Here is a 15,994-nt window from a genome sequence, read left to right as displayed (position 1 = left end):
CTCCCCTGAAGTACAGCCTGGAAGCGGCCACTGAAGGATCCCCGCCGAGGCTGGAGGCCGCTGGGTCTTCCAGGGCTGAAAGTGCCCTTTGCAGCCCCTCCTGCCTGCCTGCCTTCCTGCCTTCCCTCCCCAAACTCTGCCCAGACCTTTGTTTCCTGGCACCCTGCCTTGAAAACCAGTTCTGTTGGTGGAAAACAAGGCCTGGGTTTGCTGGCTGGGGCTGGGCAACGTGGCCCTGGGAAGCCCTTTAGCCCCTCACCCTCGTTTAGGCCAGGAAGGGACTGGCAGACTTCTCCAGCCCTCTCTCTCGCCAGGCCAGGCCTGAAGGGTTCACATCCGCTTCCACGCGGGGGGCTTCTCTGGACTTTTGCCGGTCAGTTTTAAACTGGGTGGTCAAGGGCCCCCACTGGGCTCCTGCGAGTCCTCCGGGCCAAAGAGGAGCCTTCCTACCAGCCTCCAGGGAAGAGCACTTCCATCTCACCAGCCTCCCTCCCGTCTGAGGACCACGGCCAAAGGCCAGCGCAGGAAACACGAGGCCTCTGGGCCCTTCCTCCGTCCACAGAAAAGCCCACCGCCTGTCCCTGGGAATCTGAGGGAGAGGCAGACTTCGGGGTGAATAGTGGTATAAAGCTTTAATAGAAAGTGGACTACAAAAGAAGCCCCTTCCCCACCTGTGGTCCTCCTCTGGCAGGATAAGCAGCATCCATGGCAGGGATGTTGGCACACAGAAAGGGCAGAGGGACAGTGGGCACAGGCAAATGGGTGCTGGCTGCTGCCTGGCAGGAGATGAGCTCATGCCCAAAAGGGGGAGATGGGCCATGGGGCCTAGAGCCATGGCAGCAGCAGAGCAGGGACTTGTGCCCCCTCTTGGCACAAGGAAGGAGCCCCCCTCCGTCTGGCTTTCAGAGCCGCTGAGAACCCAAAGCAAGTCCCTTCCCTGGGGTGGGAAAAGGCCAAGGAAGCATTGGCAAGGATGGCACCCCATCAACTCTCCCCGCAGCCAACTCTGGGGGGGGAGTGAGGGTGCTACCTGGGCTGGTGGAGGTGGAGCGTGGCCATATTGCTGGAGCGGTGGGGGCTGACGCGGCGGATGAGGGGGGCTGACGCAGAGTTGATGGCCAGTCCATGCACCTCGCTGCGGGTGAGGGGGCCGGGCGCAGAGGGGAAGGGGAAGCTGCCACACATGCTGCTGGATGCCTTCCTGACACGAGAGAGGCAGCTCAAGGAGCCGGAGCTCATGTACAGGGGCCTCCTGTTGACAGGGCTGCCTGGAAGAGAAGAAGAGGAGGCCATGTGGATGGCAGGGCCCAAGCTCCTGCAGTGGGCGCTGGAGCCTGCAGAGAATCTCTGGTCGTGGCAGGCAAGGGGAGGGGGCTGGCTTCTGTCTGTGCCCCTCCAGGGCTGAGCAACCTTGCCAGGACTCTCCCCTCCCCAGACCCCGCTCTGACCATCAGGGTGCCCAGGCCAGAGAGCAGCCCACCTTACCCAACTCTCAACTGCCATATACTCACTGGCATCCATCTTGTTCTTGGCGCTGCTAAATCGCCGCCCTCTGGCCTTCAGCATCTGAGCTACTGTGTAGGGCTGGCTCACCATGGCAGTGCCCAGCCAGCTCATGTTCCTGGGGGGGCTGCATGTGAAGATGTGGCTTGAACGGCAGAACAACCGTGTCCTCGTGGGAGGTGCCCAGGCCCGACAGGGCGCCCAAGATGGTGGGGATGAAGCCTTGGTTGCCCAGCAGGTGGATGCGTGTGGAGGGTTGCGGTGTGGCCTGTTGCCCAAGTTCAGAGATGGAGCTCCCTAGGAGAGGGACGGGGACGAGGGTCATCACATTCTGGGACCCTCGGCTATTCAAGATGTCCTGGATGAGTTGGGGCTGGAGGATAAAGCAGCAGGTTGAGGGCAGGAAAAGGCCCCCCCCCCCCCCAAACTACCCTGGCAGAAGGGCTCCGAGAAGTCCACCTGCCCTCCAGCCATTGCCTCTCTGCAAGGACTCCCTGGCTGCTCTCCCTGGAACACACAACACACACACAACCCTCTCACAGCAAGAGCCCGTGGGCTCCCGGGGCCCATTTCCCAGGCTCTGCAAAGTGTGTGTTCCAGGGTCCTTCACCTAAAAGGGGGGTGTCCCCCAACCAAGGAGAGGGCTGTGTTCCCTAAACAGTGTTCATGTTCCACTATTGGCCCTGGAGGGTTAGGCATCCAGATTACTGCTTGAGAGGGAGAAGCAGCCATGGTGGGATTTGACCTGCAAATACTCTCCACCTCAACATTAGGAGGAACCTTTTGACAGTAAGGGCTGTTCGACAGCGGAGCACACTCTTCCCTCGGAGTGTAGTGGAGTCTCCTTCCTAAGAGGTCTTTAAACAGAGGCTGGAGGGCCATCTGTCAGTGGGGATGCTTTGATTTAGATTTCCTGCATGGTAGAATGGGGTTGGATTGGATGGCCCCTGTGGTCTCTTCCAACTCTATGATTCTATACCCCACCTGGCTTTCGGAGATGTTGATGTGGGTCCTCTGGATCTCTGTGGACTTTGGCAGCAGGCGGCTCAGCTGGTCCACGATGCCCAGCCCTCGGATGAGTGTCTCCCGTCTCAGAAGGGCTTTGACCCTCTCTACCTCTTCTTCTTCCACAATGTCCTGAGGGGTCATGCTGTCATATGTGAAGGAAGACACCTGGCGGGAGGGATGGGAGAGAAGTGGGATGGAGGTCAAGTGCTGGGAGAGGAGTGTCTTCCAACCCTCAAGAGTGGGCTCTGCCTCCCACCCCCATTTCACGTTCACAGAGACCTTCAGCCTGTTCTTGGCAGAGGAAGGTGGTCCTAGGCTCTCCCAAGACACCCCCCCCCTCGAAACCAGGGCAGACAAGCACATGCTGCAGGGGCCAGATGAGGTAACTGAAGAACTGTAAGAAGTAGCCCTTAGGTTTCAATCCACAGAAGTGTCTTTTAGGGCAGAAGCAAAGGTGGCTTAGGGTGGTGCTGGGCCCCAAAACCCAACTGGAGAGGGGTGGGGGGTACAGGAGGGTAAGAACGCACCGGCACTTTTGGGCTCCAGGTCCTGCTGTGGCTGTATGTGATGCGGGTGAGGGTGGGCTTTGCCTTGCCCTTCTCCTGGGCCTTCTCCCCAGCCGATTCTCCCTGCAGATTCTCCTTCACCTCCTTCTTCTTCTTCCCAGCTGTGTTCTCCCGCTGCTCCTGCTTTTGGCGGATCTCCTCCAGCTGCTGCCTGGCAGAGGAAGAGGAGGAATTGCTGTGCCTGGAAGAGGTGTCCCAGGGCTCCCCAGACCCAGAAGGGCATGAAGACAGGGAAGCGATGAGGGGACCCACCCTCTGTGGTGAGAAAGCAGTTTGCCTGGCCCTCTCACTTCTAGAGTTGGTACCTGGCACACTCTTCCCTGGCCTTGGAGGCAACCGTCTCTTGGAAGAGGGATCCGCTGTGCTTGAAGAAGGATGCGTACTTTTCAGTATCGTGGGAGGGGAAGATGCGCCGGTAGCCACCCAGGTGGCTGTTCTCATACTTCTCTGCTTGTGCCAGCCAGGCGGCCTGGCTGCTCTCCATCTGCTCCCGCCTGCAAAGCAAGAGAGGTCCAGTGAGGAACCAGCAGGGAGGAGATCCCAAAGGCTCCCATGGGGATGGAGAGGGAGATCTAGGGGCACAGCCCCACCCACACTTCTTCTGATTTTCCTGGGGACAGCCGCTGCCCTCCATTACAGCACCTCAAACGGATTTGGTACAGTAAGCCAAAAGTGTGTGCAACCTGGCCCCATGCCACACACATGCCATTTAACCCTGCCAGAGGGGAAAAGAAGGTGTAGGGGGAGACTTATTTTCTGCTCACTGTCTCTTCTCTCTTGTGGTGCATGGACAGGAAAAATGCCACTAATGCAATAAGGGAGAAGTTGAGACCTTGGGTCAGGGGAGGGGGCCCCTGAAGGGTAAAGGCTCAGTGAGGCGCTTCCTGGGGCCACAGACATGCTGAACCCAAGAGACTGGGGCACTTGCCAGCGGCTGCAGTTGCTGACCAAGTGCCCCCTCTCCTTCCCAGTGTCCTGGGGGTACCTGGTCTCCCGAGGGGTCTGGTGGGTCTGGAGAAGGCGCTCCTTCACCCGCCTCTTGTCTTCCTCCAGCACCTTCTTTTTGTCACAGGCACGTAGGTTGATGAGATTGATGGCATCACACAGTAAGGCGTCCTTCACTTCACGGTCCAGCCGGGAGTCCGTGGTGAAGCTCGGGGAGTGGTTGACCTGAGGGGACAAGGACACCTCAGTCCAGCAGGGACCTCCCTGCAAAGGGAAGGAATGCTTCTTGGTGACCCTTTGAGCAGAAGGCTTCTTCACCTGTAGGAGACTAAATGAAATCTGGTCTGAGTTGAACATTGTTTTTAAAAATACAGTAAGACTAACAACTTGGTAGTAGAAATGAGACACTGAATACTTAGACTCAAAGTGGGTGCCCCAAGCCGGGGGGAGGTAGGTCTTTCCCACAGGCTTTTAAGTGGCCAAACTCACAAAATGTGTGTTTGGGACCTTAGCAAGTGACAAAAAGAGAGAAGGGTGGTGTTGGTGGTTGTGGGGGGTATTGAAATCTGCAAACCATCTGGGTTGACCATACTGACTAAGATTGGTCAGTATCCCGAGCCAGTATAAAGTGACTGCTTACAGGAAAACAGATAGCCTTCCAGCTCATCCTGTCCTATCCTTGACTTCCAAAATCCTTGAAGGGACCATTCCTGCTTCTTCCCAGATTCAAAGACGTGGACCAGGGTGTTTTTACTAAAGGAGAGAACAACTGCAGCAAGTCTGCCCCAGGACCCTCCAGGGTTGAATGGACTGCCGAAAATGCCCTGAACCAAAGTAGAAATCAACAAAGGTCCAACTGGTTCTAGGATGCTAGAATGTAGGCTGGTTCTATAAGCTATCTAAAAATTCAGTAGCCACTCCAGGGAGCTTCTAAAAGAGACAATTCACATTTTAATTATTATTTTTTAAAGATCAAGTTCTACAAAAACAGTATTTGGGGACACACTATGCTCAGCCCCACGCGAAAGGCAAGATGGGGAGTCTGGGGGAAAGTCCCAGGGTCCAGAAGGGAAGCAATGCCTGGTGGGATGTCTGATGGTGCATCTTCTGGAACCTGCTTCTTCCTCGGTGGCTGCTAGTGGGGATCCCGCTTCAGACAGAGCACAAAAGAAAGAGAGAGAGAGAGAAAGAAAGAAAGAGCAAGAGAGAGACTGAGCAATTCCACTTGCCTCCAAGAGCCAAGGTTTGAGCTTCCTGTCGAGAAGGATGTCAAATCCCAGGATCTCAAAGCAGGCACAGCCAGAGATATGGTTGGGGAAGCAGGTGCGATAGTTATGCTTCAGCACTGGGTGAGCAGCAATGAGGGTCTTGATGATGATGTCCTCAATGTCCCGCCACAGCTCTGCAGTATCATAGCTGTGCTCCCGCATCCAGGCATTCAGGGTGGACAGTTTCCTGTTGGGCCAGACAAGGGAGAAGAGGAGGTTTGGCTGGGGTGATGGCAAGGCCTTGAAGAAAGGGCAAAGGACATCCTTCCCCCATGAGCCTGGTCGAAAGCAGGAGAGCCAACACGGCCCATTCCACAACGGGGGTTGCATTTCAAGCAGGAACCCTTGGGATTCAAGCAGCAATTTCCAAATTGTACTCTCCATAGGATTCCAATTCCCATCACCCCAGCTGGCAAAACCAATAGTGAGGAATGCTGGGAGTTGGAGGCCAACAACACCAGTAGGACCTCTGTTTGCTCAGCCCTCAAGGAAAGACTCAGTTCCCCTCAAAGTCCTCCACTCCTTCAGACACAAAGTAGTGTGACATGATCGATGTGCAAAGAGAAAGAGAGAGGGAGCTGAGTCCCCGGTCTTATTGTCCATCTCGCTCTTTAGCTGAGGGGATAATGGGAGGGACCTTCTGCACATGAAACCTACACTCTGCCACTGAGTGCTGCTCTTACTCTCTCCAAGAGCAACCCTGCATGTGTCCAAGACGTTCCTTCACAAGGTTTTCAATCATACAAAGGGAGCACATACGTAAAAAACAAGCTCATTTTACTGGGTGATTCAGTGATCCTGGCCAAGTCCTTGCCTTAGCCAGCCAGTGGCCAAGCCTGTGTCCCAGAACCCCTGTTAAGTGACTGCAGATGCCCCCACGCAGAAGGCAGAGCTCTGCTCTGGGGCAGGGTGGGTTGGTGAAAATACCTCTTGCTTCCTGTGTTGTCATCACGCACAAAGTTCTCATTGTGCTTATTGATGGCATAGTTGGTCAGGTGCATGCAGATGTCTTCCTGGGTGAGAGAAAGCAGGGTCACTTCCCACCGACCCAGCGAATCCCTCCCTCCCTCTCAGCTGCACTGTGAATATTCAAGAGGATGCTTGAATATGCAAGGACCCTGAGGACCCTGAGTCAGTATCTCTCAAGTCCAAGCCTTTCCCAGCCCCAGGTTTGCAGTGTCCAGGAGGGAACCTGAGCTGACTGTTCACAGGCAAAACACAGGCACTCTGCCCACCTGACAGCAAGATTCCCAGAAGTCCCGTCAGGCAACTAGGAGGAGAGTATTATCCTATAAAGCATATACCAGTTCCTGGCAAACGTCCCTTCTTTACCAGGTTGCTGCTGCTGGGCTCGATGTACCTCATGGTCGCAAAGCGGGCCAGCCCCTCCTCATAGATAAAGATCCTCAGTGGGTCGCAGGAAGTGACCAGAACATAGATGCGCATATCGAACTTAAAGCCATCAATGAGGAAGGGCTGCAAGAACATGGGCAGAGTGAGCCAGCCATGCAAGGGGTGGCTGGCTCAGGAGTTTGGCCCTGAACCTTCACAGCTCAGGCCGAGCTTTCATCAGCTCAAGACATTGCTGCAGTTGGAGATTAAGATGGAACAAGGGGAGGTTTCCCTCATCCTTCATCTTTACCAGTCCTACCTTGGCGATGTACTGCTGACAGATCATGTGCTCGCCATGCTTGATCTCCTTCGGATTGCGTGTAATGAAGATGCCTCGCCCTTGGCAGCCGCTGTCTGGCTTGCAGATGTACGTTCTGTTTTTTCCGCATGCGCCCATAGGCTTGGAAATCCCCATAGCTGTGCAGGGAGTGGAGAGTGGTCGGTGGGCAAATGTGCCACATGCCCTCTCCCCTCACCCTCTGCTGCCCACAGTGCCTCTTCTTCATGGCAACTGATCTGAAATTAGTGGAAAGAGGAGTCCCTGGCCAATGTCAGGAGTCCATGGTCTGTCCCACCCATCACCACTGCCTGGGCCAGATTCCCTGAAGAGGGGCCAGTTGTCTGCTTTCAGGGTACCCCACCAGGGCTCCAAAGCTGCTCCCCGCACTCACTCTGCCGGCAAGCACCAGGTGCGGGGGAAGATGCTGTACTCCTTGGGGAAGAGCTTGAGCATGCGGTTGAGGTTGCGGGCAAGCAGGTCCTTGCGGCAGATCTCCGCCATGCCTGGGAAATGGTTGATTTTCTGGGAAAATGGAAGAGCAGGATGAGATGTCTGTGTTGTTGAAAGTATTCATCCAGAGGCAAGAACAGCTAGCCTGAGCCCTGTGATCCCTGGATCAGTGCAAAGCAGCAGACATCTGGAGGCAGTGCTACTTGGCAGAGGGCAAAGCTACAGCTGGCTTACCAGCACTGCCTCTGATCAGTGCCAGTAGTTTCCTTTAATCTGTTTCTGACTTATGATTACCTTGAAGTGAACACTTGGCTTTTTTGGCAATATTTCTTCAGAGGGGTTTTGCCACCACTGCCTTCCTCTGAGGCTGAGAGACTGGGACTTGCCCAAGGTCACCCAGTTGGCTCCCACGGCTAAGCGGGGAACTGAACCTTGGTTTCCAGAATCAAACCATTACAGCACACGGCTCTTACAGCCTCGGGGGACTCTCCTTATAAAAAGGGACAGTTGTCACTGAAATGTAGGAATTGTTTGAAGTGGCAAAGTGCTGCTGAGTGCCTTCACAGAAAAACCAGAGGAGGGAGCTGTGGAATTTTGCTGGCTTCCAGAAAATGCCTGGTGTCATCCTGCCTTTCTCCCCAGCTTCAGCTCCCTCTCCCCACTTCCACTGGAGGTACCTGAAACCTTTTCATTTCCATGACACGCTCCAGGGAGACTGAGCAATCGGTCCAGTAAACTGTCCACTCCTCCTCCTCCCCGACTTCTTTGAGGCCGCAGCGCCGAGCAGCACGCCTGACTGCAGCAAAAGAAGGAGAGGGCCATGGATGGGTCTCAGAGGAGCTCCAATATGGCCACTGGACACAGATATTCTCCCAGAGGGACCAGGAGCACCCCAGAACCTTCCCTGGCCCCCAGGCCCTGGCCTATGTCCTCCAGCTACAGGAGGAAGGCCCTGGGAGCAACCCTAACTTACCACTCTCATATTTGCAGCTGGCCAGATTGATAGAGAGCAGCCTGCAATCAAGACGAAAGAAAGGTTGAGGAGAGGTACCTGTGCCCAGAAGGTGGAGGCTCCTGGGTGGAAAATGGGGCCAACCAAGAGACCTGAGTGGTCTTGGGACCAGATCAATGGCGGGGGTGGGATGGGGGGAAGGGCAGAGTCTTGGGTTTTGGGGAGGTCACTTCCCTGAGTCCCTCAGCCCAGCGGGGTCAGTGGCCAAGCGTTTGGTCAGAGTGGATCCTAACGGGTGAAGCATGCTTTTGCATGCCCACATGGAAAGGCACCTCTCAATGCGGGCGCTGTGGCCAAAGCTTGGAAAGGTGGCACACCTGTGTTTCTTCTTCTTGTTCTGCCTTGTCTCTTCCGTCTCGCACTCTTCTGCCGTTTGTTCCTCCAGATCTATCAGGAGGCGCTCTGGCTGGCCACCCTTTGCGCCCGCTTGCCCCTGGCCTTTGTGCCTTTGGCCCCGGACCTCTGCCTTGCCCTGAGAGTTGTTCTGCTGAGATGCTTTCTTTTCTGCCTCCAGATTCTTAAGGCACATGTTTGCAGACTCATCCGACAGAGCCCCTCCTTCCTCCTCCTCCTCGTCATCTTCGTCTTCGTCTGTCTCGTTCTCAGACTCACTGCTTGCGTCTCCGTTGATCTTCATGCTCTCAGGCGCTCTTGCGAAGAGCAAAGGGAAGAAAGAAGGGGTCAGCCACAGACCAACAAAACCGTGATAAGTAACTAGGGTCATCTGAAGAAGCCCATGGAGCTTCATAAAGCTTCTTCAAATGCAGAGGTATATTGCGCATTTCAGTTGCCTGATGAAGGTATCGCTGATGGGTTTTCCTGTGCTCTGTGTTCTTCAGCCTCCTGAGCCACCTGTGCTCCCTGTGAGGAGGCAGCATCTGCCCAAAGGGCCATGGGGCTGCAGTGACCAGGGATGATGGGCCCGTCCTGAGGCTGGCGGGGCCCCTTCCCCTTGGCACACCAGCCACCTCTTCCCACCTCACGGGAGATGCTTCTGGTCGCTGTGTGCCTTCTGACTTGATGCTTGGATGGGGAGTTCCTGCATGGCAGAATGGGGTTGGACTGGGCGGCCATGTGGACTCTTCCTGTCATGGCGTTTGTTCAGAGGAGGCTTGCTATCGCCTTCCCCTGAGGCTGAGAGAGTGTGACTGGCACAAGGCCACTGGGGCTGCGTCCACACTGGAGAAATAACCCGGTTTGCCACCGCTTTGTCTGGCTCAAGGCTATGGAATTCTGGGAGTTGGAGCTCCCAGAATTCCATAGCCTTGAGACAGAAAAGAGTTAAAGCGGTGCCAAACCGGGTTATTTCTCCAATGTGGACGCGGCCCCAGTGGGTTTCATGGCTGTGAGGCCAGGGAAGGGAAGGGAGGGGCCCTCAGCCAGGTGCTCCCAGAACCCCCCGCGCCGCGCGCCCCTGGCTCACCGGGCCCGAGGCTTCCCCGCGCCGCCTGGGCCTCCTCGGCCTCCCGCGCCGGGCCCGACGCCGTCACCATGCCGACGACGGAGGCCCCGCCCCTCGAGGGCGTCACCCAACGGACGGAGCCACGCCTCCCGCCCGCGCGCACGTCGAACGCGTCATCGGCGCGCGACCAGCCCTTGTGACGCGGCGGGCCTTTCCAGCTAAAGCGGCTCCTTCCGGGCGGGGAGCGGAAGTGACGTCGGCGGAAGTTGATCTTGGAAATGTACTCGTTTCTTGGCCAGAGAGTGTGACTGGCTCAGCAAAGGGAGCGCGTTTTCCAATCAATTAATGTTTATTGATACCTTTGAAAAGTTGAAATACAAACCCAACACACAGAGACTCTAACTATGGCTCTCCAGACCCCTAGTCCAAGGCTGGCCCTCCAACCCTGGCCCTGCTCTGCTGCTTCTCAGGCCTCTCTCTCCCCTCCTCAGAGAAGGAGCAGCCAGCCAGGATCCAGCTCAATCTGTACTTTGTTGACCGGCCCTTCCTCCTCCTCCTTTTTGTGTCTGAGTGTGATCCGATCACTCGCAACTTATGGTGGCCCTAAGGAGAACCTATTGGGGGGCTTCTTGGCAAGTGTCTCCAGAGAGGGTTTGCCATTGCCCTCCTCTGAAGCTGAGGGAGTGGGGCTTGGTGGGTTTGCGTGGTCTCCAGAGTCCTAACCCAATGCTCCTTTCAAAGGGAGCAGCAGCAGAGAGACATGATAGGGACTCGCGCAAGGCAGGCTCCGCAGCTACTGCTCCCTGAGGAGAGCCACCAGCTCAGTCTGGAGCTGGGCAAACTCAGCACCTGAGAGGAGATGCTTCTGGACTGTCTGGATGGCTGAGGCCTCTGTCAGGCCCTCAAAGTCCTGGGCGGTTTTGATGGGCAGGTGCCCTGCCAGTTCGCAGAGCGCCACATTAAATGCAGACTTGTCTTTGGCTCCGAAGCAGGCTCTTCTCGGCCAGACGACGACCCGGATCCCTGGCCTGGCTCGAGCGTGAACGGGTCCCTTGGGAGCAGCGCCGCGGGTGACAAACAGGTTGTGGGCAACCTCCTTCTTCACCAGGTAGTCGGTGACCCGGGCAACTTGGCCCGCCAGGCGCTCTACCTGCCGGCCCTCTTTGCTGTAGAACAGGAAGCCGGGGGCCGGGAAGTCGTCCTGCAGCAGGAAGAGGCCAGATTCAGGCAGCAGTGGCTTGCAAGGGGCAGATTCGACCAGCAGCTCCCAGTTCAGGTAGTAGCCATGCAGGTGCAAATGGTTGACGGAGGCAAAAGCCCCGAGGCTGTTGAAGCCCACACGGAAGCCAGGATGGGCGCTGAGCAGGACGGCCTCCAGGCCGAAGCGCAGGGCCTCCGGGGTGAGGATCTGGGGCAACGCCAAGGCGGGATCGGGGAGGAGGAGCACGTGCCCAAACTCCAGGGGGCTGACGTTGATTGCCACCAGGACCCTGCGACTCGGGGCCCCCGGGCGGCAGCCCCTGGCCAAGCAGAAGAGCACCTCCTCCGGCCGGATCTTGGTGAAGTTGAACTGCTGGGGGTCGAAGCTCTGCCGGACGCTCTGGATCTTCTGGGGGGCCCTCCTCTCCAGCCCCCGCTCCACGTTCAGCTGGGCCACAAATCCCACGGGCCCCGCCAGGACCCGGGTCCGCAGTTCCCGAAGGGGGTACCGGAAGAGCCCCCGCTCCAGCCGGTCCCTCCAGCTCCGCTGCAGGAGGCGGTCAAAGGGGGACGGGCCCTGGCCGGCCGGACTGCGGAGGAGCCCATTACGGATGGAGGGCCACTCCACCCCCGGGAGCACCAGGTCTTCCACCTGGTAGGCAAAGTCCTCTGTGGCGGGCGGCCCTGGCCCTTCTTGGGGTGATGGGGGTCCCTCTGTCTCCTGGAGGGTGGGGGTCAGCCCCCCTGCGGCCATGATGGAGCCCTGGAAGAGGAAGAGGTGGTCAGAGGTCCTCACCTGCTGGCAAGGGGTCACTTGGGCAGCAGCAGCTTGGATGGCTCCTGCCCTTCCATGGCCCCTGCCTGCACGCTTCCCTGGGGGCTTCTCTGGGAGTCCTGGGGGCCAAGTGGTCCTTTTGGCTGAGGCTCCCCTCCTCGCCTCTGAATTCTCAGCCACGAAGCCCGGGGTTGACGGAGGCTCAGGACAGTTGATGCCGATGCCAGTTCCTGCTCCGAGCAGGAGGGAAGCCTGGCTGCCTGGCCCCTGCTCCTGCTCCGGTCTCCTGCCGCCACCTGTCTCCCTGCGGTCTGGGTCCTTTAAGGGGCGGGGCTGCGTTGCCAGGGGAGCGGTTGCCTGGCGCCGGCGATGACGTAGCAGGGCGAGCGGAAGTGTCCCTGTGGCTGGAAGTGGCCATGGGGGCCTCGGGCAGCCGGGTCCCGCGGGACCTTCTGGGCGAGTACCAGGCAAGGAAGGCGGCTGGTCAGGCGGGGCCTGGGGCCAAGGCAATGGCGATGGGGCACTGACCCTTCTTCCCCTTCCTCCCTTTTCCCGCAGGAGCTGACCTTCCTGACCAAGCAGGAGATCCTGCTGTGAGTAGAGCCCCAGCGCAGGCAGAGCAGCCCCTTCCCAGGGAAGCAGGCAGGCAGATGGGCCCCGCTCACTGGCTTCCTTCCTTCCTTCCTTCCAGGGCCCACCGTCGCTTCTGCGAGCTGCTCCCCCGGGAGGAGCGGGAGCAGGCCTTCGCCAGCCGGGTGCCCAAGAGCAAGGTGCTGGCGCTGCCGGAGCTCAGGGTAGGCCCCCGGCCAGGACTCTCCCTTGGGCCCCGCCGCTTGAGCCATGGCCCCCTCCCTCTTGGGCTTGGAGCCCCGGGAGGTGTAGTTTGCTGAGGGGCCCAGGGCCTTCCTGCAGAGGACCCCAACCCAGGGCTCCCTGGCCTTTGAAGCGGCCCCTGCCTCTCTCTGCCCCGGGGGGGGGGTCAGGGGTCAGCCGTGGGGCCGGAGGGCTTGCTCTCCCCGCTGACCATTTGGATGGACCCCTTTCTCTCCCACAGGCCAACCCCTTCCGGCACCGGATCTGCCACGTCTTCTCCACCGCGGAGGACGGCGAGGGCGCCATGTCCTTCGAGGATTTCCTGGACATGCTGAGCGCCTTCAGTGACGCGGCGACGCTGGAGGTCAAGGCGCACTACGCCTTCCGCATCTTTGGTGAGCCCTGGCTGAGGCTCTGGCTAAGGCTTGGTGGATCAAGGGAGGGCCCTGGATGTGGTTCTGCTTATTTTGGTAAGGCTTTTGACAAGCAGCATCGCCGTAAGGAGAGGGGCTGCAAGGAGGCCCTCATGGACCTGACTAGAGCTTCCTTCATTTTGGCTGGTGGTGAGGCATGATGGCAATGGTAGTTTGTCCGAACCTGGAGGGACGTAGGTTCCTCACCCCTGCTTTAGATCCTTTGGTGCATGGCCCTGGGTTTTACCCTCGACTTATCCATGGGTCACAGCAAAATCCATAAAACCCGCCCTTGACTTATCCGTGAGTTCGACTTCTAGTGGAGTATATGCAGGTAAGCAAGTGGAGGAAACTCTCTCTGTGTTTGTTTGCTGGATGAAACTGAAAGTAGGCTTAAGAGGAGGACCAGCCTTGCGCACTCCTCACCTTTGCACCTTGAGCTCCTTGTGCGGGTGAACATTAACCAGAGAAGACCCACCTTGCTTCCTTCCAGACAACAAGTGCTCCGTTCCCCACCTCCACCGGGAAGAGCAGGGAAACGTATAGCACCCCCCTTTTCAAAAAGACCCCAAACCCACCCAGGACCTAGCGATGGGGAAAGGTGTGTGACAGTACAGACATGAAGGAATCATAGAATGGTAGAGTTGGAAGAGACCACAAGGGCCCTGATCCAGTCCAACCCCATTCTTCTGCCATGCAGGAAATCTCAGTCAAAGCATCCCATTGACAGTTGGCCATCCAGCCTCTGTTTAAAGACCTCTGAGGAAGGAGACTCCACCATTCTCCAAGGCTGTTTGTTCCACTGTCAAACAGCCCTTACTGTCAGGATGTTCCTCCTAGTGTTGAGCTGGAATCTCTTTTCCTGGAGCTTGCATTGCTTCTGCTCCTCAACTGCAGCTGAGACCCCATTGCACTGTTGGCCCCCTTGCGCCTCCTCCCCATTAATGGTAGGTTCCCTTCCTGCCGCTCCCCACAGATTTTGATGATGACGGGACTCTGGACAAAAAGGATTTGGAGCACCTGGTCAACTGCCTGACGGGGGAAGGAGAGGACAGTCGCCTGAGCCCCATGGAAATGGAGCAGCTCATCCAGAATGTGAGTGCGGGCAGAGCGGGAATCCCCTCACGTTGGCCCTGGGGCTCGGAAGCATGGCCTTCTGAGACCTTGTCATTTCCCACAGATCTTAGAGGAGTCCGACATAGACAAAGACGGGACCATCAACATCTCTGAGTTCCAGCACATCATTTCCAGGTCCCCAGACTTCACCAGGTACACCTGGGCCCTTTTCTAGGTTTCACCCTGAGTTGGATGTAGCTGATAGATTGCTCTCCCATTTTGGGCATGTCACTTTGGGTATGTCATATGTTCTTAAAGGGTCCCTTCCAGCACTGACACACGCCCCACTACAGCTCTTGCTAACATTTTCCAATACTGTTCTTAGAAACATTGAATCTTAGAGCTGGAAGGGGCCCTAAGGGCCACCTAGTCCAGTCCTTTAGTGTCATGCAGGAAGACACAACTGCAGCACTCCAAAAGACGGCCATCTATGCTTTTTTAAAAGACATCCAAATTGGGAGAGTCCACCACCCTCTGAAGCAAGTGCTGAACAGCTCTTATAGCCAAATTGTTCTTCCTGATGTTCAGATAAAATCTCTTTATCATTTGAACCCACTGGTATGTCTTCTGCTCTTCTCACCTCCAGTTCCTTCAAAATTGTACTCTGATTCTTCACCACAACCACCACTGCCTCCTGGAAGATGCTGTGGCGCCCCGGCCAGATGACCAACTTCTGTCTTTCTAGACAGCATTAATAACTAGCATTACCTTGAAGAGAACCAGTGTTATGTGTGCCCAGCATGAGCCTGGGCATTGGGCAGCCTGCGCCAGCCAAGCTCTGCACAGCCAGGATCTTATACTGTGGTCTTCAATGTTCTTTCCACCCCGATACTGTGAAGAAGGAGAGAAGCAAGGGATGCTGGGGGGGGGGGGGGTTTAATTTTAAACTTCCCCTCCCTTCCCAGCAGATTAGCCGCCCCTTGCCCCCCCCCCCCCCCCCGAAATTGGGGATTGGTCTGAGCACTTTAGTCCTTTGCTGTGGGAAGCTGAATTGCAAGATGGGCTTTTTCCCTGCCGCTCTGGGAGCCAGCCAGGGGAAGTGTCAAGTGGGCCTGTACTTTTGCAGCAGGCAACGCTGCCTTTGCAGATCTGCAGGAGCCTGGGCTACTTCTGTGGCTGGGCAGGAATAAACAGGGGTGACTGGGCTGTGGTGTCTGTGCTGCTGCTACTTTTTAATGCCTTAATCGTGAAATTTCTTTTTACACAATCTTGCCTACACTTTCTACATCTGTCCTAATAAAGTTCAGAAGCTGGACATTGCCCACTGTTGTGTTGTGCTTCTCTCTGTGGAACAACACTGCCTTGCCTGGCCCAACTGCTGGCAATGGAGCAAAGACAGCACATGCATGTGTTTGTCGTCTTGTGATAAGGAGCAGGGCTGGTCTGAGCTGTTTCCATTGCCCGAGGCAAAGGAAAGGCGGCATCCACACCTCCCCAACCCAGGGTCAGCAGGTGGCACTTCCTCAAACGCAGGCAAACCCTTGTTACCACACCTGAGGCAGGCTGGGCGGCTCATGCCACTTTGCCCTCCGGGAGAGTGCCTCCTCCCTGGTTGCAGCAGGGCTGGCCACAACAGAGGCTGCTCCATGGAACCACAGCAGAGAGGAGAATTAGCCACAAACTGAGCATAGCCCCTCGCCACTCTGCCAGGCTAATTCCAGCTCCCTGTTTTCGGCAGCCCCATGGAGAATGTCTCCAAGTACCTTTTTTGTAGATCAGCACAGAGGAAAGCAGGGAAGGACCGTCAGAGGCTGCAGGGCAAGTTCGCTACTGAACACCCCAGCATCTCTTCCAACTAGAGGAGTGTCACGGATCTGGACTGGGGCCTTGGAAGGAAGAAGGGAGCCCTGA

The 15,994-nt window shown here is 57.0% G+C and overlaps 3 protein-coding genes across 3 annotated transcripts; 1 reads left to right on the top strand and 2 right to left on the bottom strand.

Annotated features, from left to right (window-relative positions):
• Positions 1 to 178: 178 nt before the first annotated feature.
• LOC121933424 (tubulin polyglutamylase TTLL13-like) lies at positions 179 to 10,023 on the bottom strand. Its single transcript, XM_042473131.1, is given in 17 exon segments — positions 179 to 1,268; positions 1,512 to 1,629; positions 1,631 to 1,876; positions 2,488 to 2,676; positions 3,039 to 3,228; positions 3,383 to 3,571; positions 4,063 to 4,247; positions 5,252 to 5,477; positions 6,218 to 6,303; positions 6,623 to 6,766; positions 6,942 to 7,064; positions 7,066 to 7,099; positions 7,354 to 7,484; positions 8,090 to 8,208; positions 8,386 to 8,426; positions 8,742 to 9,074; positions 9,848 to 10,023. Coding segments are annotated over 16 exon segments (2,583 nt in total). The 5' UTR covers positions 9,062 to 9,074; positions 9,848 to 10,023; the 3' UTR covers positions 179 to 1,026.
• A 133-nt stretch (positions 10,024 to 10,156) lies between these two features.
• On the bottom strand, positions 10,157 to 15,969 carry GDPGP1 (GDP-D-glucose phosphorylase 1). Its single transcript, XM_042473141.1, has 2 exons — positions 15,847 to 15,969; positions 10,157 to 11,789 (listed from the first exon to the last, which is right to left on the bottom strand). Exon 2 carries the CDS (start codon positions 11,778 to 11,780, stop codon positions 10,620 to 10,622), a length of 1,161 nt encoding a protein of 386 aa, XP_042329075.1. The 5' UTR covers positions 11,781 to 11,789; positions 15,847 to 15,969; the 3' UTR covers positions 10,157 to 10,619.
• CIB1 (calcium and integrin binding 1) lies at positions 11,789 to 15,403 on the top strand. The gene is made up of 7 exons (XM_042473144.1): positions 11,789 to 12,268; positions 12,360 to 12,394; positions 12,493 to 12,595; positions 12,856 to 13,009; positions 14,004 to 14,122; positions 14,208 to 14,296; positions 14,730 to 15,403. The coding sequence occupies exons 1-7, from the start codon at positions 12,218 to 12,220 to the stop codon at positions 14,749 to 14,751; spliced, it is 573 nt and encodes a 190-aa protein (XP_042329078.1). The 5' UTR covers positions 11,789 to 12,217; the 3' UTR covers positions 14,752 to 15,403.
• Positions 15,970 to 15,994: the final 25 nt, after the last annotated feature.

The sequence above is a fragment of the Sceloporus undulatus genome, chromosome 6 (assembly GCF_019175285.1).
Source record: "Sceloporus undulatus isolate JIND9_A2432 ecotype Alabama chromosome 6, SceUnd_v1.1, whole genome shotgun sequence".
Taxonomy (NCBI): Eukaryota; Metazoa; Chordata; class Lepidosauria; order Squamata; family Phrynosomatidae; genus Sceloporus; species Sceloporus undulatus.
Note: the sequence above shows the minus strand (reverse complement) of the source record. Positions and strands in the feature narration are given on the sequence as shown.